General features: G+C 40.2%; 1 protein-coding gene across 2 annotated transcripts; it reads right to left on the reverse strand.

Moving 5' to 3' along the window:
• Window positions 1-26,920, reverse strand: LOC5515140 (cytoskeleton-associated protein 5). 2 transcript variants are annotated; one of them, XM_032384780.2, is made up of 42 exons: window positions 26,734-26,919; window positions 26,442-26,641; window positions 24,243-24,366; window positions 24,051-24,130; window positions 23,735-23,825; window positions 22,986-23,066; window positions 21,670-21,799; window positions 21,152-21,264; window positions 20,956-21,069; window positions 20,452-20,646; window positions 20,053-20,217; window positions 18,634-18,762; window positions 17,794-17,988; window positions 17,420-17,509; window positions 16,998-17,201; window positions 16,544-16,660; window positions 16,354-16,425; window positions 15,758-15,849; window positions 15,623-15,680; window positions 15,431-15,556; window positions 14,816-15,049; window positions 14,306-14,404; window positions 13,470-13,583; window positions 12,455-12,778; window positions 11,334-11,543; window positions 10,957-11,052; window positions 10,428-10,580; window positions 10,094-10,309; window positions 9,535-9,670; window positions 8,927-9,120; window positions 8,393-8,556; window positions 7,923-8,096; window positions 7,300-7,477; window positions 6,856-7,163; window positions 4,499-4,595; window positions 3,513-3,701; window positions 2,768-2,956; window positions 2,171-2,257; window positions 1,606-1,750; window positions 1,116-1,270; window positions 661-735; window positions 1-472 (listed from the first exon to the last, which is right to left on the reverse strand). In XM_032384780.2, the coding sequence occupies exons 1-42, from the start codon at window positions 26,788-26,790 to the stop codon at window positions 365-367; spliced, it is 6,078 nt and encodes a 2,025-aa protein (XP_032240671.2). In that variant the 5' UTR covers window positions 26,791-26,919; the 3' UTR covers window positions 1-364. The 2 variants fall into 2 exon arrangements, with proteins under 2 accessions (XP_032240671.2, XP_032240673.2); XM_032384782.2 differs by lacking the exons at window positions 1-472; window positions 661-735; window positions 1,116-1,270; ... (3 more) ...; window positions 3,513-3,701; window positions 4,499-4,595 and adding an exon at window positions 5,641-6,791 and having other exon boundaries at window positions 6,948-7,163; window positions 26,734-26,920.
• Window positions 26,921-27,261: the final 341 nt, after the last annotated feature.

Consider the following 27,261-nt stretch of genomic DNA (forward strand, 5'->3'; position numbering starts at 1 on the left):
TGTAAACTGGAATTTTTATATTTTGTACACTAAAATTCTAGTAGGTTTACACACTAAACCCTTATCAGGACACCGTTGCGAACATTTTTTAAACGCAACATAGCTTTTGACAACTATAACATTTTCTTTACAAAATCTCTGCAAGCAGCCTGTTCAGACTAACATCGTTCAGCGTTAGAAATCAGCAGAATTTCTTGATGCTCGAAGGTTCTTCATAACTTCAGTATTCAAATCTCAACTACAATTGAAAAGTCACGTGATCGAAGCTTTCATGCCACAGGCGGCCCACGAATCCGGGCTAGTCTCTCTGTACAATATCGCCCGGACGGTGCTATATACAAAGTGACGAACCAAGTTCCCGCCACTAGTTTCTAGCCGCCATTTTTATTCTCTCCAGTCGACGTTTAATGTCCTGTATATTAGATGGGTCGTTTACGCTTTGATTTTCGTCTGACTGCGTTGTTATGCTTGCCTGTAATGGAAAAAAAACCCACATCTATGAAGATACGTTATTTGTGAGCGAAGAGTATAGCAAAGGCGCGTGTGAAAATAACAGGATGAAAAAGGTCGCTTTGTTATACTGTTTTTCTTTTTTCATTTTCTTCTTCCGCAGAGAATAAATCAATAAGACATACAGCATATGTAATATCCAAGTCTTACCGAGATCTCTGTGTCGGAGTTTTTGTTTTCCTCGGTCGGTTCCTGCGAGATGGGCTTTTGGTTGTTCTCCCGGTCCTGTAAACACACACTTGCGTTTAAGGGATTTTTTAAAGCTAAAAATTTCCAGAAAGTTCTGTCTATGTATGGATGGTATACTAAAAAATGGATAGGGAGTGGATGGGGGGTCTGAGAAAAAAAAATCTTATTCTAAAAAAACAAACATTCTAAACATACATTATTTCTAAAAAAACAAACAAACATACATACATTACAACATTGCGTAATGTGTAAATAGGACAGCTCATTTTACCGTCACGATGGCATGATAAAATGATTCTAAAACGATCGGGCGCGCAACCCCCTTGGCGGCAAAAAGTTGGTCATTTCTTATTAAGGATTCTTAAGTACTATGTTTAAGAGACAGGGCAAACATGGAGTGGCGAGGAGTTGCTTGCCTTGGTGGCGTCCATGTTGGTGTTATTGCCGAGGCCCGATTTCATTCTGAGTATGCGCAGTCTGTCCATGTATGCCGCGGGACCCTCGCCGGCCTGCTGGGGGACCTCTGGTGGATTACTGATCACCGTGCTGCTAGAAGACGTGTTTTCGTTCGCTAAGACAAACACAGAGGCTACTGTCACGCAATCACCACAATAGAAAAGACGAGTCACGCTAGCCTGTTGTTCAACCTCTTCTGATAGAAGGCGTGCTTCTAATAGCAAAGGTTCATACAGACACCTGGGGCTACCGTCGCGCAATCACAACTTCTGTACAAAAAAGTCGCGCTTAATTGTGTTTGTAAAGAAATTCAGTCTAACAAGAAGGGCGCGGTGAATAAGGAATATGGGGGTTACAGAGGAAACGTCAAAACATGTTGACAATTACAACATTCGATAATTGTCCAAAACACAGCGAACTCGCTCTCCTCTGTCTCTCAAACTAACTCACCACCCTTCTTCCCTTTGCGTTCCATCTCGATATTTCGCAGCCCTCTCTCGATGTAGTTACGGAAGAAGGGCGAGGTCTTTTGGAGGAAGGGGTCGGTGTCCGCCTGTGGGTACCGTAGCTTGAGATCGTACAGTTGAGCTAGACCCTAGATAAACATAAGGCAAACATAAGACAGGCGTAATGGTAAGTACTGTGGTGTGCATAAGGTCTGATGGATAAACATAAGGCAAACATAAGACAGGCGTAATGGTAGGTACTGTGGTGTGCATAAGGTCTGATGGATAAACATAAGGCAAACATAAGGCAGGCGTAATGGTGCAATGGTAGGTATTGTGGCGTGATAAGGTCTGACGGATAAACACAAGGCAAACATAAGGCAGGCGTAATGGTAGGTATTGTGGCGTGGAGTATTATTCTATGTTCTGAAGTGTAGTCTTTGAGCTGCGGTGTAGTGAAGTGCTATGTGACGTTTGATGGTCTGTTGTAGCGTGGTGCGGTCTTGTGCGATATTATGCGGTCTTGTGCGATATTATGCGGTTTTGTGCGATTTCGTGTGGTGCGCTACCTCTCTGGTGTTTTCTTTTGACGCAATCATTCTGAATATCTCGGCGAGCTTTTCGTTCAGCTTCGTTACTGAAGTACCCCTGGATCCCTAAGAACAGGATAACGGTTAATAACAAACGAGTTTTATTGCTGGTTTAAAAACGCGGAGAAGGCGCGGTAGCTCAGTGCCACGGGCTCTACTTTTCGCACCAGAGATAGCGGGTACTAGCTTTAGTTAGCGGGTACTAGCTCTAGTTTTAGAGATGTGGTAACATTGGGGATTATGAATTCCTCTTCCGGAATAAGGATGTTAAGCCATTGGTCCTTCCTCTCTTCGCACATGCCTCTCATTGACCTGTACGAGTGAACCTTCCGTGACAGTCCTAACACACAAATTCCCCCTTATGATTGTAAGCTGATCTATAAAACGACGACTGAGACGTCATTCGTACTTGAAGCGATTAGGGACCATTTATTAGAGAGTTTTACCGAAAACTACTTGTTACTTCGGACTTGATGTACTATTCTTATTTTCCCTTTAATAATTAACTCAAACTGTGTAAAATACAGAGTGAATAAATCTGATACCAGCAATCTGTACTACCACGCACATGCTTACCTGTACACCCTCCAGCAAGTCCGGGGGCGGCACGGCATGCCCGTTCTTCTCGTTCTTGCTCTCCTCCGTACTGTTGTTGATCGGGTCGCTTGTGGACGGCGGCTTGTAGCCTGTCTTGAGTGCCTTGTGCAGGTATCCGTACACCTCGCTTTGCTCAGCGTCTTCGATGAGATTCGTGCAACCCAGGATCTACGCAAAGACGTCAAACATTATTACTAACCAAGAGCCCTAGTCACTAGCTTTCTGCATACTCGCGGGGCATTTGTCAGCCACGTGTTTGTTTATTTGATTTTTCATCCCATATAGACCGTTTTCACGATGTGACGCGCGCATCCAAAATGCCGCAAACTGGCGGGCCACAGCTGATCAAAAACTCCGCGAAAGAAGCACTCTGACAGCATTTTTTATAGCTTTATCTGTAAAGTCCACTTCGTACGCCACTTGAGATGGGCTGTGGCCCGCCAGTCTGTGGCATTTTAAATGCGCGCGTCAGATCGTGAAAACGGTCTATTGCTAGACAATCCTGTGATCTCAAAAAAAAAAAAAAAAAACATCTTAAAACAAAGTTTTATATGTAGTACATTTACAAAATTCAATCGAAAATAACGCACTAGCTTCCCGGAGGTACTTGTTACTTTTTAAGCTAGCGAGTGAGCAGCAATATATCTGATTCTATTCAGCACTCAACCTAGATAGAGGAGCATTGATTCTATGATCAATATCTTAGAATCTATTGAGCACTTACGTCGATGCCCTTCAGTTTGGCGAGTGAGTGGAGGACACTGCGGATGGTCCTAAGAGGAGTGTCGTCAGCACGCGACCTCCACACCTGAGGGGGGTGGGCTACCAGGAACTTGTGGATGTCCAGGAGAACCAGCTCCGCATTCACGTCCTTGATAGTCTTAGGAAGACTACGGACCATCTTCCACATGCCCTGTACATAGATGCGAAAGTTATCATACACTCTCATTGAAGCCCGTACAAGCATTTAAGCCGCATTTTCACCAGTTTACTCCCCGTCGACTACGTAAAAAATCTCCGATGATTTTTAACGGAAAACGCGAAAAATATGTCAAAATATTGTGTTTATTGGAAGTTTCTCTGATGATGTGATTGCTAATTTAGAGAGGATGGCCTGTTAAATATCTCGGATTTTAATAGATTATTTTGTCTTTTAACGGTTGAGGTTTCCGTCGGACCTCCGGAAGTAAACTGGTGACAATGCGGCTTTAACGGCCAAGACATGTTATCTTGTATAATGCTGCAAAGAAGCTTCCCAACATTTTCATCAATAGATAAATAAATAAAATAAATCGGGGAAGCTATCCACTCTCTTTGTAGCTGGGATGCTGAATTAAGAGAGTGCACAGACGTGGTAGAGTTGACTGTCGAGTTGACGGTCGAGTCATGCAGCCGCCATACAACTCGCGTCTGGCCACGGATCACACACAGCTTAAGTCGAAATTGTTGGTTATGTGGAGGGAGGAAAACCGGATACCCGGAGATAAACCATCGGGGCAAAGGCAAGATTAACTAACTCAACTCACGTCGGAACCGGGAATCAAACCCAGAACCCAGTGATGAGAGGCACAGGCACTACAGAGCGATGCTCTGCCAACTGGATCAACCGAATGGGGTTGCAATTGCAACGCTCAGGTATACTATCAAATGGACAACTAGAGTAGCAAAGCAATAATTATAACCTATTGTTTAAATTCTATCCTTCCTTACCTTCATTATTAACTCCACAAATTTAGGCGAGCTGAGCGAGTTGCCGACGTGATCCTGGAGCATCTTGACAGAGTCCTGGAGCAAGCGGATCAGGGCGCTAGAGGGACGCATGGAGTCATTTACAAGCTTATTATTATCATTATCAAATAGAACATTAATCACTCTAACCACCATAAACACCAGTAACACAACCATCATAATAACAACATCATTAATATAATCAACATCATCATTTATATTAGTCTGCTGATTAAGGCAGCGTTGCCTTAACGTCGGAGAATTATCACTTTTTTTAAAAAACAACGTTATCAGCACAAACGGCAAATGACAGTTCTATGCCTGAAAGGACCCATTTTCCCCAATATGTTTGTTCAAAATTCAGAAAAACAACAACAAAAAAACAGTATCCATGACTATCCATATACGACTATCTATTTTACAATGTAATTAAGATATAGTCCTGACATTGGTCAAGGTTATTTGACACCTTTATTTTCGCATCTTATCTTATTTGCTTTTTTCATTTGATACCCTTGAAAGCCTTGTGGGTTACGATACACAGATTCTCTGAGTGCAACCTTATTTGAAATAGGTGTATTCTTAGCATGAAATCAATCACAAGATAATAACCATAAAAACAATAATAACAATAATACCATAAAAACTAATACAACATCATTGATATCGTCAACAACATCATCATCAGTAGCGGCAACAGCGAAATCAGTATTATCATCAATGTTGAAGTAATCTTTAGCAGCATCAACATGACGGAAAATCATAACTTGACGTTTCCAATGAGCTCATTTCACATCAAATAAGGCGGATTCCCCTATTACCCTAAGTACTCAGTTATAGCGATATCAAACAAAATATCAAATGCGACTTTGTTTAAATTGATGCGACTTTTTGTAAATTGTCATTGAAATTTGAGCTTTTCGTTCCTGAGCTCATACATAGCGCAAGGATGATCAAGGAAAAATTATCTTAAAAGTCCAACATCTAGGTATGTGCATTTCGGCCTCACGTTATTTGTGTTCTGAAAAGGGAAAATCAGTCAACCACCACCACCACTACCAAATACATCATGTCGTGCCTATTCTACTCACCCCATGCAAACTGTGGGATTGGTTCGATCTATGATTTTTGCCATCAACACATTAAAAGTGCGAATGATTTGCGTCCCTTCCTTCAGGCTAACCAGTCTGTCATAGCCACCACCACCACCACTACCAGATACATCATGTCGTGCCTCTTCTACTCACCCCATGCAAACTGTGGGATTGGTTCGATCTATGATTTTTGCCATCAACACATTAAAAGTGCGAATGATTTGCGTCCCTTCCTTCAGGCTAACCAGTCTGTCATAGCCACCACCACCACCACTACCAGATACATCATGTCCTGCCTCTTCTACTCACCCCATGCAAACTGTGGTATTGGTTCGATCTATGATTTTTGCCATCAACACATTAAAAGTGCGAATGATTTGCGTCCCTTCCTTCAGGCTAACCAGTCTGTCATAGCCACCACCACCACCACTACCAGATACATCATGTCCTGCCTCTTCTACTCACCCCATGCAAACTGTGGTATTGGTTCGATCTATGATTTTTGCCATCAACACATTAAAAGTGCGAATGATTTGCGTCCCTTCCTTCAGGCTAACCAGTCTGTCATAGCCACCACCACCACCACTACCAGATACATCATGTCCTGCCTCTTCTACTCACCCCATGCAAACTGTGGTATTGGTTCGATCTATGATTTTTGCCATCAACACATTAAAAGTGCGAATGATTTGCGTCCCTTCCTTCAGGCTAACCAGTCTGTCATAGCCACCACCACCACCACTACCAGATACATCATGTCGTGCCTCTTCTACTCACCCCATGCAAACTGTGGGATTGGTTCGATCTATGATTTTTGCCATCAACACATTAAAAGTGCGAATGATTTGCGTCCCTTCCTTCAGGCTAACCAGTCTGTCATAGCCACCACCACCACCACTACCAGATACATCATGTCCTGCCTCTTCTACTCACCCCATGCAAACTGTGGGATTGGTTCGATCTATGATTTTTGCCATCAACACATTAAAAGTGCGAATGATTTGCGTCCCTTCCTTCAGGCTAACCAGTCTGTCATAGCCACCACCACCACCACTACCAGATACATCATGTCCTGCCTCTTCTACTCACCCCATGCAAACTGTGGTATTGGTTCGATCTATGATTTTTGCCATCAACACATTAAAAGTGCGAATGATTTGCGTCCCTTCCTTCAGGCTAACCAGTCTGTCATAGCCACCACCACCACCACTACCAGATACATCATGTCCTGCCTCTTCTACTCACCCCATGCAAACTGTGGGATTGGTTCGATCTATGATTTTTGCCATCAACACATTAAAAGTGCGAATGATTTGCGTCCCTTCCTTCAGGCTAACCAGTCTGTCATCCAGCACGGTGGTCAACATGCTTTGGACTAGGTGCTTCAGGGTGTCGCGAGACACCTCGGCAGCAAGGGACGGGTTGGCGAATAGAGACATGATGGCGTCCACGAGACAGTTAAGGAGACGGGTCACTGCTTGCTCGTCCACTTCCTCGTTGCCGATGTGTGTTGTCAGAATTATGTTCAGTTGAAGAGCAGCCGCGTTTAAAAACTAAATGAAAAGAAAAAAAATGTTAATTCTTCCAAAACCCTGCTGATTCTGAAGGGAGAAAAAAAATGGTTTGAGTCGACTGGGGTTAGAAAATGTTTCTCATCCTTTCAATCAAAATAGTCATTATCATAATTACCTGATCGACGTGTTTGACGATAGCGCCATCAGACTTATTTCGAAGGACGACCTCGAGTTGCACGAGGGCCTGGGTGCTAGCCATGATGTCATTGCTGGCGATCTGTGAGATGACGTAATTGAGGGCAGCGGGTGCTGAAGTCCGGCTAAATACGCCAAGGTGAGGCGAAGAAGGCGTCCTGTAGAAGGCAATACGTGTAAGTTTGTGTCAAAGACAGTGTCAGCCGTAAGCAGACAAAGAGCAGCACGGGTGACCAGTATAGAACGGCTGCGAGGAAGACTAAAGCACTACCAATGAACAATCAAACTTATTTCTATACGTCGATACTCAAGTAAACTAGTATCGGACGGGCTTTCTAATAAACCTGTTTTGACCTCAAGTAAAAGGCAGGCAATATCGCAGAACGTTCCGCCGTTTATTGTTAGAGAACAGTACTCGAGATGAATGATTCTTTTTATTTTAATTTCAAAATCATTTTGAAATCTACGTACATAGCGTACTATTTTTGTGTTCTGTATAAAACTAACAAATATACTAATAAATATATTTCTCGTTGGAAAAAAAATATTTGTGGGACACTTTTTTTATAGAGTCGCTAGAAAGAAAATACTGTGGTATCTTACTTGGTAGTCGGTCGCTGTATAGGCTCGCTGATCAAGTCTTCGACAGACTCGTGCGAGACCAGATTTGGGACGAAAACATCCGCTTCTGACGAGCCGCCCTCGATGGTGTCATAGTCCAGAGCGAACTCACGCTTAATGTTGTCGTCACGCTTGAGGGCAGGCGCAGTTGCGGGTCTGAAAAATCAGAATACAGTTGGTGAACAAACCAGAATAAGTGTCGCAAATAAGACGTTTAGGCTAAGTTCAAACGCTGTTCTCTTTATGTACTGTTCCAAATGACTCTTCATAAAATAGAGTAAAAAAATATTCAAACATTTGCAGTATTTTGCAATAACAAATGCGCCATATCGAAAAGAAAAACCAAGCATTATGCAAGTCAATATGACGCTTTAAAAGTAAACAATAACTTTATTGTTAGACCATAAAGCTTCATTATATAAAGCCGAGAGCCTAGCTAACATGGCACTAACCTCGCTACAGGCTGAGCTTTTGCCGGTTTCTTATCGTTGTCGGCGGTTGGACCTCGCTGTCTCGCAACCGGTTTAGGTTCCTCTGGGGCAGCCGCAGTGGACGGACGATTCTTGGCCGACCTTTTGATGCGCTCCTCAAGAAGACTCATGTCCTTGTCGTTTAGCTGAAACAAGAAGCACAGTATATGAGGTAACCATTCTCACATCCATTTCTAGTATACCAACTATTTTTGGCGCACAACAATAAAACTCTACAGACGGAATTTCATCAGGCTAAAAGCCCTTTCCAAGGCCTCTTTAATTCTTACTGCACCATGCATTTCTTTTCGAAGCAAGGCTTGTATTCACTAGTCTCAAATGTGCTCTCATGTTAAGTGTTCTCGGCTATCTGGGTATACTGTAATGTGAACCTCTATGTGGTAGGGGTTTCTTTCCGTTCGTGCCGAATTCTTCCACTTGAAGTGCCTTCCTGTCCTCCCAAATTATATAAGACTCCTCACTGGATGGTGAGATACTGGAATCAGGTATGCTTACCCTGCCAGCGTATTTGTACACGGTTTCTCCAACCAAGAAGTAAGCCTCGACCACTGCATTCAGTGCCGCGTTTCGCACTCCATTATCACGGTCACCGATTTGAGAGGCGATGGCAGCGATAGCCTTAGGAGGTGTGGGCTGGCACACGTTCATGCCATACACTTGGATAAGGCAGCCCAGCTCCTCCAGACACTCTAAAAAAGGCAGTTAGATATCAGCGACAAACACCAAACTACGCCCAAAAAGCATCAAATAGGCATTCGGCGTTGAAACAACTCTAAACCCTTAGCAATCTACAATCTCACGCAAATGACGCTCGTATCACCCTTGCAATATTCATGAAAATATCATACCACACCAGGACCCATTTATTACAGCATTTTTGTTGTTTTAACATGCACATGACTTTGACCAGTCACACAACAGTTGCACTTATCTCCTACCTTGCATGTGCAAATGGGAAAGGCTTCCATTAGCTACAAATCATTTATTATTGATCTTTCTGTCCCGTTACTCGCTTTTATGCGCATGAGTTGACCTACCTAGCCTCTCTCTGTCCCGCTACTCCTCTAGCTAATTCTTGATACTCTCGGAGTTGATCCACTTACCCATTCTTGTCTTAGAGTTCTTTGAGCTGATCCCCTCTGACACGTAGTTGAACATCTTGCTGGCTGGGTAAACCTTGGTGATCAACTTAAACAGGCTTCGTATCATCTTGCGCACAACGTCTTTAGGATCGCCCACCTTCGTATAAAAATCCCAATCACAAGATCAAGACAAATGCGACGATGGTATGATGGCGACACAGGGTGTCTTCTCAAATACCTTCCAGAATTCACTTTTTCTCTTGCTGTATCATTTCCTAAACAAATCTGCCATAACAAGTGAACAACAACAACAACAACAACAACAACAACAACAACAACAACAACAACAACAACAACAACAAAAACGAACATACAACAACCTTTACTGCACTAATTAGGGACGAGACAAATCTTCAAAAGCGGCTTAGGAGGATCACAAGGTAGGGGATTTAGCTTGATTTCCTCGACAATGAGAATGACAGAGAATTAAGGCTGACTAATACCTTGATTATGAGATATTAGAAGAGACATGACCCCTTTGCATTGCTCGGTTTGAAAATACCCAGTGACTGACAAATACCTTGGTCACGAGGTAGGGGATGAAGCTTGACGCCTCGTGCTCCAACATCTGGTAATCAGACTCTGCCAGCATGGTGAACAGGGCGACCAGGAATTCAAGACACTTGATGAGCACCGTGGTGTTGGTGTCGAAGAACCTCAGGGTCAGGTACTTGAGGATCATGTCAAGGGACTGCATAGCCTCAGTCTTGTACTCCGCATCTTCGCCTTCCACACACTGTGAGTAATGACAGCAACGTATTACGTTACCCAGTTGGCCATTTATTTGGTCAGTCAGTCATTCAGTCTGTTCAAACTACAGAAGTAGTTAACCACCCTGTTATTTATGTACAGACCTGTTGGAGTGTAGCGATGGCTTTCAGCTGCTGTTTGAAGTCGTTCGGGTGGAAGAGCTGGCTCATGATTGTCTTACTGAAGCACTTGCTCATCTGTTCCTTGAGCTGTTCTATGAACTCATCGCGGGGCGTACTGAAGTTCCACTTCATGACCTGCACAATATGCAAACGTGTTATACCGGGACTTGTGCCTCTGGAAAAAGGCTCAAGAAGAGTACAAGCAGAGCATATGTAAGTGTTAACATTTAGCCCAACAAGTGCTGTGCCTAAGCGTCTTCAAACAACATTAAACGCCACGAAGCAACATGCATTATTGTACGCAAACTCTTTGGACAAGGAATATACTACTGAGGTGTCTTAGGCCTTTGTCAGCTAGAAGAGGATTTGGATAAGCACAGAAAGATAAAGCTAGTTCTCCAATAGGAAACTTGAACTTTGAAAAAAAGGGAAATTTTATGAATAAGGTAAAATACAAAAACTTTCATGGAATACCAAAAGCTTTTGGCACAGTTTGAATAAATGAAAATACCTTGAGATCTTTCTCATCTTTTATCCTCTTGTCTTTTTCATTGTTGGCAATAAGTGGAGGTCCAGTCTCTTCTTCAACGTTCGCCTTCTTTTTGCTCTAAGATGACAGTGAAAAACATCAATCTTAGCGAACTTGACTCCACTACTCGCTAGCTAGCTACAGTCAGCTGCCTGTTCCCACTATTATCCGCTCTTGCACTGCCCCATTTAAAGAATATGGTCTGAGCTCCCTTAGCAGACTATTATACCGTCAGGGTATGTGTAGCGTATCGTCAGATACACTGATCGGGGAACAGTTCAAAATGCCACAAGACCTGTCCATATATACTCTAACTTTCTTAAAACAGAAAGAGGGCGCAAAAACCTTCACATTTATACCGTTTTGGCTGGCTGTTTACTAGACTGCACCGCAGATTTCGGGCGTTTAGATGGACCGCTATTCGCGGCGGGAGTTGCGCTTGTAGTGGAGGCGGATTCGGTTTTGCTGGAAGCACTTTTACTGGATGCCTTGGTTGCGCTCTTCGCGGGCTCAGGGACGGTTCCTCGCAACTTCTCCAGTATGCCAACCACCACAGGCTTGGAGGCAGGCTAAGAGAAGAAACAATTCACAAAGTCAGGATTGCAAAAGACTCGAAGCGTGAACATCTGTGCCTTTCAAGTATTTTCGAGCACTGTGATGTTAAGCTGTTTTCGGCTACATTTAAAAATTTAAACACCTAGCACAGGAAGTGCATTTTTAGTTTTGCCGGAGCTGCTATGGACATTGTTCTTTTTTTGGAATGGATATAATCCATAAAAGGTAATGAAATACAACAGAACAAAACAGTCATGAACGGGAACATGAACGAACGGGAACGAATCCGTTGTATCGTGTCGCCGCATTTTCAAAACATCGATTTGTTTATGTCTTTTGGGATTTTCTGTTCCGCCAGTCAAATTATTCTAAGCCAGTCAGATTCTTGCTATCTCTCGCCTAGTGCAGTTCCCTGGCTTTCTGTCGCGACACTGTCTTGTTTATGTCCAGAGGATAGCCAGGGAAGTGCACAAAGCGAGACTCTGATTGGCTCAGAATGGTTTTACTGACGGAACAGAAAACCAAAACAAATCGTGTTTTGAAATTGCGGGTCGCGATACAATCGAATTCGACAGTAAAAAAAAAAAAAAAAAAAAAAAAAAAAAGACATTTTGGGAAGACACGGGACAAGATAAAAACTAGCGGCGAAGAACAGGACCGATGAAGAGGACTTGGGGTTAAGGACCCAATACGAGTCCAAGGGATTACTTGTGTATTATTTTTTGGTGCTCCGTGTGATAAGATGTTATGTGCAGTTGGCTGCTCCAACCAAGGACAGCAACACACGTCCTTAGTTTGTTATATCATGAGAGAATGATTACCTTTTGTTTATAATTTGAGCTCATGTAAAACCTTGTAATACCGTACTTTTATTGTGAAATGACCGGAGTTTGAGGCTTTCCAGGGTAAGAGCCTCTAAACATACCTTCAGTTTGTTGGCTTGTTTGAGCATGACGTCATAGCCAAGATGGGCCATGACCGCTGGCACGGCAGCTTGCGCCTTCTTCCTGACATCCCCGTTGCGGTCCTCTAAGCAGGAGTACATGGGCGGCAATATAGTGGAGAGGGCTGGGGGAAGTTTTTGTTCCCCAGGGAGTTTCTCCTCGAGCCAACCCAGAACCTCGATCCTGAGGAAGGGGTTCTCAGTGCTAAGTGCGCCAAACAGTATTTCTCCTTCAATGAAAGCCACCATGCCTATCTCCTTGTGCCAGGCGTTGAGTGCCGTTATACCGGCAGCGCGAAGGTGAGGCTTTAGGAAAGACAGGACATAATTTTGGTTTATCTACTAGCTGGGCAACATGTAGGTTTGAAAATGTTAACAGGCCTCCAGACCGAGATATTAGTATAGGTCATCTCGGCGACTACAAATTTCAGCTTTTGAAAATATTGAACGAGAAAATTGTACGAATTACCCTTATCACACACTGAATAACCTGAAAGCCAGCCAGAATCGAGAATCTAGTAATTTAGCCGTGTATATCATAAGTGCTTATAAGCATGTTATTTTGTGGGTACACTTGTTTTCCTACTTTCACAAAAAAAAAAAAACGGTACAATGTTGGGGTTAGAAGGCCAAATCTTGAGTTTTTTTGTGATTAACTGTAAACAATAGGAAATAGCATATCTGCATTTGGATTTTCGATTGATGGATGGAAAGATCCATTATCATTAATGAGATATGGATGTGCAACATACGCAGTACAAAATGCACAGAAAAAAAAACAATAGATGGGATCAACCCATCTGAAATTTGAATGTGGGAGGGGCGCCATCTTCTTACAGAGTAAAGCGTGTCGTTTACTTGAATACATTGATGCATAGCCAAAAGGCAGCTTTCCTTTTGGCTCCATAAACATTATTTAATTGTTATCCGCATCAATAACATACCTTCGAAAAAAAAATTACACACAGTTCATGACTTTGCAGTCGGAACTACATACCTTTGCGTCAGCTAGCGTGCTGAACATGGCGGGACCAAGCGTACCAAAGTGTCTCTTCACATTCGCTCCCATCGCCGTAGCAATCGTGCCGCAGATGTTCAGGGTTGTAATTACCTGGTCAACAAATAAAGTCAGGGCAGTAGAAGGGGATGGGACACTGGGGGTACGTGCCCCTCAAATATTTCCAACAATTATAAGATCACCAGTAGGGGCACCGTGGCTGTGCTCCCCAATATATTCTTAACGTCAGTAGAGCATTTTAGTTATGACGTCCCTAAAGGTTAATCCCTCTTCTATATGGATCAATTGGGAGCACGACAGTTATTTTAACTCAAAACATTAAATCACATCCTCAAGACATTATTTCACATCCGTGGTGTTCGTCAAAGTTATCGCTGAAGATCACTATCCCAGAAAATGCAAAGTGGTGTCGTTCTTTTCACGTGACATTCCATATGAAAATGCATGCAGATCATAGTAAAACAATCAATATTCACATGGATTTGCATTTGAAAAGCACATAAATAGAGCGGCGTCTGAACTAAACCTAACGATAATTTCCATTTTATCGGATTCACGACTACTTGTTCGTGTTCAATTTCTTATTTATCGATGATGAATGGTCAAAGGTTAGAATCATTTTTAGCTTGAAATTAGCTCTCCCTCGGGACCCACAAAATCAAATCAGCGCAGGGCTGTTACAAGCATTTATTGTATCAATATCATCTGAATTAAAAAATACATTAAGTGTTTTGTAATGACAGAAGGGAAAAAGCGTCATATGTGTCCGCATCCGTTCTCCTACGGGTGACTGAGTAGTTCAGCATTGTACGTACCAGATTCTTGTTAGAGTCTCCCAGACGTGCCTTCAAGGCAGACGGCAAATCCCCAAGGTCAGGAGTGATGAACTTGGCGGCAGCGAGTATCTCCTGAACCTGAGAATAAAATGTTTTCACGACTTTTATACCAACACTCGACCTTTTCCCTTCGCATGCAATATTTATTTCACATATACTGAAGAACTAGATTCTAGATTTACTGATGATTAATCACGCCTCTACCTTGACCATTGAGTCAAACAAAGCATGCATTTGATTCTTATTTCATTATCATTCAGATCATTCCAAAAAAGTAATTGAGATACCTTCAATCGAATATCACGTGTCAGACTTCAAACGTGGATGGATATTTTTGTGTATTCTTGCAAAAATACCTTTGTATTTTCAAATGAGAATAATGGCAATGAAGTGGCTGACTCTCACAAGATTCCTGTTCACGGAGTCTTAAATGATGAGGGATAAGGAGTCAAAATGGCTTTTTTTAATCATGTTGCCACAAGAACACACCTTTTGCAGGCCTTCGCCTCTAACTTTCCAGTTCTTGTCTGCCAGCATATCGATAAGGTCAGGTTTGATTTCATTACTAATATCATTTCTAGGAATAAGATCCTCGAGATTTGCTGAGCTGCCATCATCCTCATCTCCGCCTGCATCGTCCCCGCCTTCCTCACCATCATCGTCACCATCGGCAGCTGCAGGCTTCAGTCCTCTGGTGGGTGCAGGAGGTTTTTCGTCCTTTACCTATCAGCACGACACAACAAGGAGGTCAATCCCTTTTGAACAACATGAAATTTAATCGATACACTCTCTGATCTATACCAGTTGCTAACCTTTACCATCATAACGTTTACCATGCCATAAACAAATTCATAGAGTGCTTAACCCATTATCTACTGTGTCAACCTATGCTTTATGCTAACCTATACCGCCTAATGACATAAACAAAATCCTATCCGCTCAATGTCATAAGCAAAATCATATAGAGCTTCAAATCCCTTATATGGGAGAAGTCATAAGAAGAAGCGCATTGGAAATCAGTTCCGCACATGTAAGTATCCCTTATGCAAGTTAGGGAGTGTCCTACTGTTCACAATCTTCAGGTCTGTCATTGGTAAAACCTACCTTAGCAATCTCATCATCGATTTGAGACAGCAAAGCCGCCTTCTCTTCCTCAAAGAACACCCTTATTGTTGGGCCAACGTACATATGCAACACTCCAATGAGAGATATGGCTTCAGTTCGCACGGCCTGGCAATAAAACAAACGTCTCATGCTCAAGTTATTTACTCAAGAAACCGACTAAAGGCCACTTACAGGGTTTGTGTTAGCCAGAGCATCCTTAAGGCATTGAATATGTGGCTTTAGGTCAATTCTGGAAGAAATAGAAAATGCAGTTAATTTCTAAAGGAAGCGTGAGGCTTGATAGCAGAAGCCTGAAGGATGGCTTACTTGAATCCGAAGTCCTTGAGAGCACTGCCAAGCCAAGAAAGAGACTCTGATATAACCTTAGGGTTCTTTTGTCCCCCAGCAATTTGTGAGACCTAATAAAAGAGAATGGAACAGTACAGTGAAACATGGATTGTATTCAGTGATTTTAAAAGCCTAGAAGTTAAAGCCGCATTGTCACCAGTTTATTTCCGGTGGATTACGTAACAAATCTCCGATGATTTTTAACTGAAAACGCGAAAAATATTTCAAAAAATCATCTTTGAGGATGATTGATAATTTACAGCGGATGGCCTGTTTAATATCTCGGATTTTAATAGATTCTTTTGTTTTTTAACGGTTGAGGTTTCCGTCGTAAACTGGTGACAATGCGACTTTAAGGAGGGCTGGGGGTATAATGAAATGACGCGAGGGAGCAAGTTGGAAAATGCGAGTGAACAATCCTGAGTGAATGATCAGTGAGTAAATGGCGCAGGGCTTCCTTCCGACATTAGGAGTGTGTCAATTCTCATTCATTCTTCCATGGTGATTACTCATTAAGGCTAAAAAATGTATCTGGTGTTTCTTTTCCAGCTCAGTGCACAAAAAAATATCTGCACCTTAAGACTGACATAACCCAGGTTTAGCTTTTCGGATATGATCATCAACGTCTCTTTGACGGCGTCTTTCAGCTGAAACAAATAGCAGACACATCAGTCAAATGTGTCTTTTTAAGACAGTTTTAGCATTCAGTATTATAATAAACTTCTCTAATATCTGATGAATCATTCCAAGTGTTGTAGATCGTACCTTAATGTCTCCAATTTTCTCTACCAGTCCTGGAATAGCGTACTCGGCACTACGACTAGAGAATGTTTTCCCCTTGCCAGCGATTATCCCACACAGCTGAAACTTTGACTTGAGTACCTGTTTCAAAACAAGAGCATAAGGACGAGCAACAATATCATGTCAAGGGTGTAAAGATCTTGCAAGAAGTGAGACATAATCTTTGTTGGAGCATCAGTGGATGTCATTTGAGTGTGCAAACAGCTCAACGACACTAACACTATTAGCACCACGAACCATTTTCACACATTCTAAAGGTACTGTGATTAAGTAGAGACGTACATCTGTATATATGTATACATGCATATCACTTTTGAGTGTGACAAAGGTGATTTCTACCCAGGAGTGTATACTCATCACCAAATTAATTCCAAAGTATTGATTTTTTTTTTCAAAAAGAATTAAATTCGGTAAGCACCTGGAAGTTGTTGTCTTTCCATCCCGGTTTCTTGCCGAGCACTCTGATAAGCACTTGGCACTCCATCGTTTTGTCATCCATGCTCTCCACCAGTTTGTGGAGCTCCTCCATACCCGCCATCCTCTCTTTCCAGTTGGTATGAGCTAGCTTCTCCAACAGATCAGCAGGGAAAAGATCGGCAGCTTTAGCTTGAACGTCTTCATCCTGAACAATCAAACAATCCAAATTTGCAAACCAACACATAAACACAGACAAGTAAACAGTCAAAGAGCCCCACGGCTACACAATCTGAAATACTATACAAAACCACTGAAATTAATTCCCATAAGAAACACATTCAGAAGAGATATCGTAACCTCTGACACACAAATGTCACGTTTTCTAGTTTCGACAGTGCAATAAGGAGATAATGGTACACATACTGTCAACTCAGGCTCTTTGACTTCATTGAAGGTGGCAGATGGACCAGCCTTCTTGCCACCGGCCTTAACAGCAGGCTTCTTTTTCGGAGGCTGCAATCAAAAACACATGCGGCAGGTGAAAATGGGCAATATGTATATAATATACTCACTGGAATGGCCTTTGATGACTGCTATAATTATGAAATAAAAATATTTGAAGTATCACAACTTTTATTTTAAAGCTTTGTTTGCTGATGCATAGCCAATGCTTTAAAAAACATAGTAAGGCTCACATAACTATTTTTCTTATAATTGCTAATCACATGTCCGAACTGGTAATGCTGTTCTACTGTGTTTAATAATCACCATGGCCATGATCTGAAAGTCAGTCGTACCCCTTTTGACGCCCCTCCTGAGGGTTTTGGAGGACCTTTCTTTGCAGCCGGCCTTTTGACAGGAGCCGGTTTACTGGCCGGTGCAGCAGCTGCAGGTTTACTAGCAGCAACAGGCTTTGCACCTTCTCCACCCCCACCACCACCACCTGATCCAGGTTTTGCCTTGATCTCGGCTTTGTCTGCAAACTCTTTCACCTAGAAATAGAATGTTAATCACATTTTGGTAATATATAGCAGATAGCATTCTTTAAACTCTTTCACCTAGAAATAGAATGTTAATCACATTTTGGTAATATATAGCAGATACCATTCTTTAAACTCTTTCACCTAGAAATAGAATGTTAATCACATTTTGGTAATATATAGCAGATACCATTCTTTAAACTCTTTAACCTAGAAATGGAATGTTAGTTGGAAATATATAGCAGATACCATTCTTTAAATAAAGATTCTTCTCGATTTTTCTGGGATTTCTTGGTAATATACTGTGCCTCATCTTCAGTATAATAACCATAGCTGATGAAACAACCACTTACAAGGTTTGTGTGGGTCTTGATGTACAGTATGTTAGGTTCATGTGGATTCTCTGGTTGGTCTAGTTGGTTTGTTTTTTCTGGTTCATGTCAATTCTCTTGTTTGTCTGTTTTATGTGGGAACACCGTAACTAACACAAATGTGCATTTCCAATATTTCAAGGACTTATTACAGGACCGTGGTATAGTAAAAACCGCTGTGATATCATATACCTTGACAGGCATTTTTCTAAATTGCATGTTCTGTACTGTATTGTAATGTGAAGGGCAACTCAATAGCAATTTGTCCTCAGTCAAATCAGCATACCTTGTCAGCCTTGAGCTTATCAAGCTTGTCAATGTAAGGGGTCATCGCTTTTTCTCCTATGAGCTTGGTAAGGGTTCCTAGTGATTCAGCAACCGCATCTCGCACAGGACCAGCGGTGTCATCCATTTTCTGAAACAGGGAGTTATGCAATCTTCTTTGAGCTATACAAATAGGGCAAGGCTTGGCTAATCCACAATCTTGGTCCATCAAAGATGCCCTGGAATGTGGTCTAAACGTTTTTCTATTTTTAGTTTAATGGACATTAAAGGTTTTCAATGCTTCAGTTTCAGGTAATCGAAAAAGAAAATTAAGCCCTCCAACCCAACAAATATTGCAGTTCCACATAAGCCAACCCATACTTGTGGCTACTGTAAAGTAGAAGTATGTTTTCTGCCAAATAAAAAAAAATATGTATTGTTTTCACAGAGGCTTTCAACATAAGACTTCAGGGTTTACTGACATCTGTTGCCAAGGAAAATTAAACATAGCATAAAATCCTTGTAGAAAGTAATGAGGGTATGATATTTGCTAAGTTGACCACCAAAAGTGTGCTGACTTTTTTGATGATGTTATCCCGTGATGTCATCGTGTGACGTCATAGATACAGAAAAAAGCAAATATTTCAAGTAAACTTGCTTGATAATAATTATTGAATACGTTTTATGAATCTTGAGAGATGGGCGCATTAAGCCAAGCATGCGTTTTAGAAATGATTTAGGAATTATTTTTTGACAATTTTTCAAAGGTCATGAAATCCAGATTATTTGAAATAATTTCCGTTTCTGTTAGATTAAAGCTAAATCCATGTTTGGTTATATAAAGGAGATTTCAACAATAAGATATATTGCGTTTTGAAATAATTCGGCGACAAAAAAAACTTTTCTTTAGAAAACGCAGAACCGGAAGTAAAACAAAGCCAACGCGTGCACAGACGGCCTGCTCAAACACGCTGATATCTCAGATGATCTGATAATGAAATTGAAATGAAGTTTAAAAACAAATTCCAATAGTGTTTCGTGGTATTTACACTTCTAAGGAACCATATCCATCATGTCATGATCAAAACTAAAATAGTTTTTTATAAATTCGGATACAGCGCGCGCTACTTTGAAATAAGATATAGTGGAAATTGAAAACTGGGCTTTAAAAACATTGCCTTAAAGATATTCGCTAAATGTTTGTTTGTTTTTACAAACATGGGAAATAAGGTAAGGTTGAGTTCAACTTGAAGTCCATTCTGGTGAAATTAGAGTGCAAATTTTTGTTTCTTTTACTTCAGGAAAGCTTGTGAATGACGAATTCCGTGTTATGCGCGCGCTCAACGCCACCAGCGTAGCAACGTCGTTACTGAGCAACACTAATGTCAGTACACCCTTAAACACCATATTGATTTATTCCCTGAGCTCTAGTATTACGAACCTTGACCAAATTTGCACAAATTGGCTTCATGAAAGCTTTGGGCACTTGTGAAGGAACACTCTTGCAGAATGTGCGAGTCAAGAATTTGGCAGTTTCTTCCTTGATGCTAGGGTTCTTATTATCTAGGGCAGCCAAGAGGTCTTCCTGCATTGCAGGTAAGGTAGTCTGCAATAATAACCAAGATCAGAAATGCAAAATGGAAATGCAGAAAAATAAAATCTGCAAACATCTAAACAATGTATGCAATGTTTGTACATGTTTAGTAATGTACTGTAGCTGTTTGGAACCAAGCGCCTAGGGCAATTATTGATGAGGCGCTATATATATATAAATGCAGATATTATATTATTCTATTAAATGCAGAAATGCAGATATTATATTATTATTAAGGCCACTCACTGTTAGGTAGACAGCGTCTATGGCATCTCTGAGAGCTGTTACAACAGTAGTTTTCTTCTCCTTGAACTTATCGAGTATGGCTGATACCATCATAGCAGAATAGGCAGAGAACTTCTTACGCAAGCCAGTGGCTAGATACGCCACACACTTTGCAGCCAATGTGACCACCATCACATTGGCATCTTTGCTGATGATCTAGAACCAAATTTAGAAAATAGATATTCGTGATCACGAGTAAAAGATGGCAGCTTTGTTGTGGGCCATTTTGGCAACACATATTAGACAGACTAAAGCAAACTTAAGTTGGAAGAATACATTCCTGGTAGAGTGCAGAGGTCATCCAAAGGAACATTTCTGCACAGAGCAGCGAAGATTTGTTAATATTCCACTATGTACAGTAGGCATACTAGAAACGGTTTCCTAGAAACAACTGATATTGCAACAGAAGAGCTGAATGGAAACAATTATGGTTCACTGTCATCCCCACTTTCCTGATAGAGGTACCTTTTTTAAGGCTGACATAAGTTCCCCGTATTGCCCTCCCTCAAGTTTGGGGTTGCTGGCCAGCTTCTCAAGTGCTTCTAAAGCTTCTTTTCTAGTCTGCCATTTTTTCGCCTCCTGAAATATGTTTGCCAAAAACAACAGTTAAACACCTTATGCACAACGAAGAACAAAGAGTTTTGAGTAGCTATTTTCTTACCAAATTCTCATAGAAATCTTTAGGAAGCTTTGACAGGATCTCAACTGCATCCATCATTTCATAAGGATCGATGTCTATTGTTTCTGCCACGGCTCCCCCATCATCTTCATCAGCTGTCAAATAAGACGGAAAACCATCAATGTGTACATAAAAAAATTTATATAAATGTAATATTTTGCCTCAGGTAAAAACGTCAAAGCCAATTCTCTTTGAAGACAATGTTTTTAGTTTAAAAAAGCCTTTTTTGTTGGAGATCCAGCCTCGTCCCTCAATACCCTTCTTGTCCTGTATTTAAAGACATTCCCAGTCTTACTTGTTTCTTAAATGTACACAGCAAAAAAATCTATTTAGAGCTAATAGTGCTGAGTGCACATATCATTGACAAAAATACAGTAATTTCCAAAATTACTTACAATACCTCATAAAAGTACTAATATAAAGGGACAGGAAAAAACCTAAGGCAGGCAGGGGATGCAAGGCATCATGTAGGCAAAACATGGCAGTTTGACTTGGCCTACCAGCATAAGGAGCATCAGAAATTCCCTGTGCTTGCTGCTCTTCAAGCTTCTTCTGCTGCGTCCTGGTTAGTCTAGTGGGTGCAGGGGGGGCTGGAGGTAGCTTACCCCACTCTTCATCAAGTTCTTTCAACTGAGAACACACAATATATACATGTATTTTAACTGAAGCCAAAGCATTAAGTCAAATCTATAGGTAGTCCTTGTGGCATATCACCTCCACTCAGCCAGCTTCACTTAGACAACTATGCAAACAGCCACCCTAATCCCTGTGAGCCTTCATCCTTGGGGAAACCATGGGTTTTTGTGTCTACATTAAACTTTCGAAATAACAAAGATCCTTAGGAACCATGTTAGATATTGTGTTGAGTTTTGAATGGATTACCTAAGCATCTGATGTGGAATAATAAAAGTCTTTGATTGAAACAATAGAGGTTTTTGTGTCTACATTAAACTTTCGAAATAACAAAGATCCTTAGGAACCATGTTAGATATTGAGTTGAGTTTTGAATGTATTACCTAAGCATCTGATGTGGAATAATAAAAGTCTTTGATTGAAACAATAGAGTACTGATAGTTTGCTTTGGTACCAGATCCTAATGAGTCTTCGGCTTCTACTTTTGCAAGTGCAATGATTTAAAGACTAAAACAGCAAAAAAAAGTTATTTCTTACTGTATGTTCTAGATTTTTTTGGCTTGAGTTTTTGTAAATTGTGGAGTTAATCATAATTATGACTCTTAAGTTTTTCTTAAAAAATCAACAATACAAAGATACTCAACCTCGGTTTTTGTCTTTTTGGGTGAATCAAAGTGGTAAAAACTGATCATGATGCTGTGGCATATCAGCTGCAGAATGTCAGCAGACGGGGCAGCAAAATCACTCATTTGCACACAGTATAAACAGATGAAACCCCACTAGTTTTACTCAGAATGTCTGGTTATCTTGAAATCGAAAAAGTGACTTTCAATTAATGCCTAATTAATGGCTTTTGGAATTTGCATTTTGCTGTGAGTGTGAAAAGGAATGCATGATATGATATTTTTAAGAGATAGCAATGTCACCAAACCTTCTAGAAGGGGATGGGATAAACACAGATATGACAAAGATGATGTTATCAAGCAAATTAAACCACAGTGGTTAATTTTAAACATTCATAGCCAGACAAGGAAGCTGTCAAACACTTTTTTTTAAATATGTAATTATTTTATTTAAATATGTAATTATTATAATAAGCAAGCTGATGTTTGAACAAACAAAAAATGCCAATCACCAATCACATAGAGTATAAAAACCTGTCTAATATTTCACTGGGCTATACCTGGACAGGTTTGATATTCTGTAATTGCTGCCTCAATGCATCTCTGATCCATTGATAAATTTCTATTGCCAGAAGTTTGGCCTGAAATGAGAGTAGATGTACTATCATAAATCAGATTTTATTATTATCATGATCAACATAATGACATTAGCTGGGGTTTAATTAAGTTTAAGAGTAGTTGGTGGAGCTTGATAAGAAGGGGGTGGAAGTTATTTGATTCCATCAGTTCAAATAAAACCATTTAATATAAGTATCTGCCGCTCGGACAATAATAGCTGGTGGTTCCCCTGCCTGCGGTGCCTAAATGAAACCCCTGCATTAACATCAATATTTTCATAAATTATATTCACATATCATCACCATTATCAATGTTGTGGTTTGAAATGCTTCTTGGTTTGAAATTGTTAAAACCAGTTTGAAAAAAATTCAAACCAAGAAGCATTTCAAACCACAACAAATGTGGCATGGTTTGAATTTTTTTCAAACTGGTTTTAACAATTTCAAACCAAGAAGCATTTCAAACCACAACATCAATATCATCATTACCAAATTAATACCAATCAATACCATTACAAATATAATCATTGGAAAATTAACCGAACCACAAAAAGGGAAACAAGTCCATATGATTAGTCACAGTGTATATATGGAAACTGTATGTAAACATGAAAATTATTTTTCTATATAGGGAACAAAGTTTGCTGCATTTTTTTTTTCATTTAAGCAGTCCATTTTATGTATGTACCTACCTCCTCACGGACAGATTTATCACTGTGGTCAAACAGTTTGGGCAAGACTTTAACAATAGGCTTCAAAAGGAAAATCTTGCCACCAAATAAACTGAAATGAGCAAGGAGTCCAATGAGGATATCAAGATAAAACATAACAAAATATATTAATATAACTATGTTATATATATTATAATATATTAAGTCTATTTATGCCAAAACTGAAAAATCTGTTACAATTCCATGGAGAGCAGAACTACCTATCTGATCTATCTAGTGATGGCCTTATCTTTTACAATTACTTTCCGGTAACAAAACAGAATAACATTTATAATACCTTATGATTTGCGTGAAGACATTAATGCATGCAGCTACTATTTTGGGCTGTTTATTCTCAAGACCTTTTAATAACTCTTCCTGCAAATACAAAAAACACACAAATTCCAATCTTTGAATAAAATCACTGAATGATAAAAAAAATAGTTTTGCAGGAATTAAACAAATATATTGATTATTGGAGTAAACATACCTGGACTATATCTTGTTTTTCCACTTCTACATACATAAGAATAATTTCAATTCCTTTTTCTTTTGTCTTTGTCCGTGCATTGAGACATTTGGTGATACATCCACATATAACGTCACCAGCAACCCTGTGAAGACAAATAACCATGAAAAATGGGAATTGTGTCCTGATGAATAACCATGAAAAATGGGAATTGCGTCATGATGAATAACCAGGGAAAATGGGAATTGCGTCATGATGAATAACCAGGGAAAATGGGAATTGCGTCATGATGAATAACCATAGAAAATGGGAATTGTGTCATGATGAATAACCAGGGAAAATGGGAATTGCGTCATGATGAATAACCAGGGAAAATGGGAATTGCGTCATGATGAATAACCATAGAAAATGGGAATTGTGTCCTGATGAATAACCAGGGAAAATGGGAATTGTGTCATGATGAATAACCCTAGGAAATGGGAATTGTGTCCTGATGAATAACCAGGGAAAATGGGAATTGTGTCATGATGAATAACCAGGGAAAATGGGAATTGTGTCCTGATGAATAACCATGGAAAATGGGAATTGTGTCCTGATGAATAACCATGGAAAATGGGAATTGTGTCATGATGAATAACCAGGGAAAATGGGAATTGTGTCATGATGAATAACCCTAGGAAATGGGAATTGTGTCCTGATGAATAACCAGGGAAAATGGGAATTGTGTCATGATGAATAACCATGGAAAATGGGAATTGTGTCCTGATGAATAACCATGGAAAATGGGAATTGTGTCCTGATGAATAACCATGGAAAATGGGAATTGTGTCATGATGAATAACCAGGGAAAATGGGAATTGTGTCATGATGAAAAATTCATAAAAAATGGGAATTGTGTCCTGATGAATAACCAGGGAAAATGGGAATTGTGTCCTGATGAATAACCAGGGGAAATGGGAATCAGCGTGAATCATCTTCTATGCTCTTTAAAAATCGTGATCTATGCTCTATAAAAATCTGTAAATCATGTACAAAGATTGATCCTTGTCGTAAGTTTATCAGTTTATCGTGAAACGTGATTTCCAATTTGTAAAACTCGTGAAGAATACAGGGACCCCTACTAACCATCCCTGCAAGAAGGAGTAGCAGGGGTAGGACCGTGGTGCAAGGGACTCAACAATCCCAAATAAAATCTAAGATGGTGCCAGCTATTCAAATCTCAATAAAAAAAAAAACGCCTAAAGGTAAATTTCTCTCGCTACTTTATAAAATTTCAAGCTTAGCTGGCTGCATGTATATGGTATACATGTAGCACTGGAACAACACTGAAGCAACTGTATATCAATGTCGCAGCATTTTCTTTTTATTAGAAACTTCGAGTTATACACCCATAACCATCTCACACACAAAGGTTAAGATACATTAGGGCTGTAGGTTGAGAAGGAAGGGGGAGTTGTCACAAATTAGGTTTGCTAGTCACTTCGCATTTCTATTCCCAGGCTAGAAATTTTAACTATGGGAATTAAGAGCTAAAATAAGTGTTAGTTATTTCTATTGTAAATTGCTGTATTTATTTTTGCTTCCCCATTTGCACACAAAACAATTTATCGTTTTGCTACATTGATTTAAATATATCCCGAAACTTATGCTTAAGTTTACATTTTTATTCTAATGTTTTTGCTGTTAGAAGTAAAAGTATTTACCAAGCATGACTTATCTTTAATCACATGAGCATGATGTTATATATAATTCAGGAGAGCTACTATCTGTACATAGGATGCCATGGCTACTAATACTTATGGTCCATTCTATTGTTTAGACTACAATCTAACATTCCCAATCAAGTCTAATCCAATAGCAAAAAAAAATCTGAAGTACATTTGTACAAGATAACTGGGAGTTAACATACAAAAACTGTAAGTATACTTATAAATATAGAACCTTTCAAAAGAACCTCACAGAATATCGGCAAAATGGATAAACTAGCAGAATATATCTAAAATATATTTTGATATATGGCCTATATATTAAAATGAATAGAAAACTCTTAACAGATAGAAAACCATGGAAATAAAAACGATGTTAAAGAATTCGCAGCACAAATTTGATTGTCTTCTGACAAGCATTCGAAGATGGCGACAGAGGCAATGAATGCGATCGTGCTCCTCTATAGAGTTAGATTACAAGCATTTATTAATATCAATAAAGGAGAATTTGTACCTTCCACTTATTGAAGGGGCCGCTCCTTCAAGAAAAGCTAGAACTGCTTCGAGCCCCTTGTCTTGTGCAACGGCGTTGTTGTCCACAACCATCTTCTTCATAAACCCAAGGTACTTTGAGAATTCGCTACTCGTCTCATCATCTGTCCTTTTAAATATCTGCACAAGTTCTTCGTAGCCATTTACCCTCGCTTTCCAAACCTATAGATTTGTATCATTTTTTACGACGTAGAATCTTGGAAATTTTGGCAAGTCAGTGATTTTTCAACTCGTAACATGCATTATTTGCTTACCTTGTGCGTTAGCCGATCGTCTAAGGATATTTTTGTCAGATCGAGATCAGCAGCCATTGTGTAGAGTAAAATTCCTGCTCATGAAAACCATAGAATTCTATTTTGTTACTGAACTATTTTACAGCTTTCGTAATTTATTTTCGCGGCCAAACCAACGAACAACACATTGATTTGAAATGGACGGAGGGATTGTACCATGTGATAGCACTCGGCCAATCAAAGAAGTCTTAGGTACCAGCATACCTCGAAATACTCCGACAAAGGAAGTCCAAAAAGTGTAAAACAACGTAAAGATTACGGGCGCTAGGATAGTCCCAATCTGTAAACTATCTTTATTGGAAATTTTGAATTTCAATGAGAATCGTCGAGAATGGAATAGAGTAAAAATGCCTTGAGCACCCAAAACAAAGCTCTCCGTTACACCAAGGAATACCCACAGATTTGCAAAGTCTTCAATTGAAAAAGACCGCTTTTGGCGATCAAGGGGAAGGGAAACCTTCCCCCCAGTCCCCGGTTCTAGAATGAGAC

The sequence above is a fragment of the Nematostella vectensis genome, chromosome 6 (genome assembly GCF_932526225.1).
Source record: "Nematostella vectensis chromosome 6, jaNemVect1.1, whole genome shotgun sequence".
Taxonomy (NCBI): Eukaryota; Metazoa; Cnidaria; class Anthozoa; order Actiniaria; family Edwardsiidae; genus Nematostella; species Nematostella vectensis.

Bases quoted from the DNA above. Each gene is read 5' to 3' on its own strand.
- LOC5515140 (XM_032384780.2), bottom strand. From the start codon at position 26,790: ATGGCTGCTGATCTCGATCTGACAAAAATATCCTTAGACGATCGGCTA. The intron at 17,510-17,793 runs GTACGACTGACT...TTTTGATTGCAG, and splicing joins CAGGAGGGGCGTCAAAAGGG to CCTCCGAAAAAGAAGCCTGC. The intron at 9,121-9,534 runs GTAAGTGGATCA...TGCCTTTTTTAG, and splicing joins GAACTCTAAGACAAGAATGG to AGTGTCTGGAGGAGCTGGGC.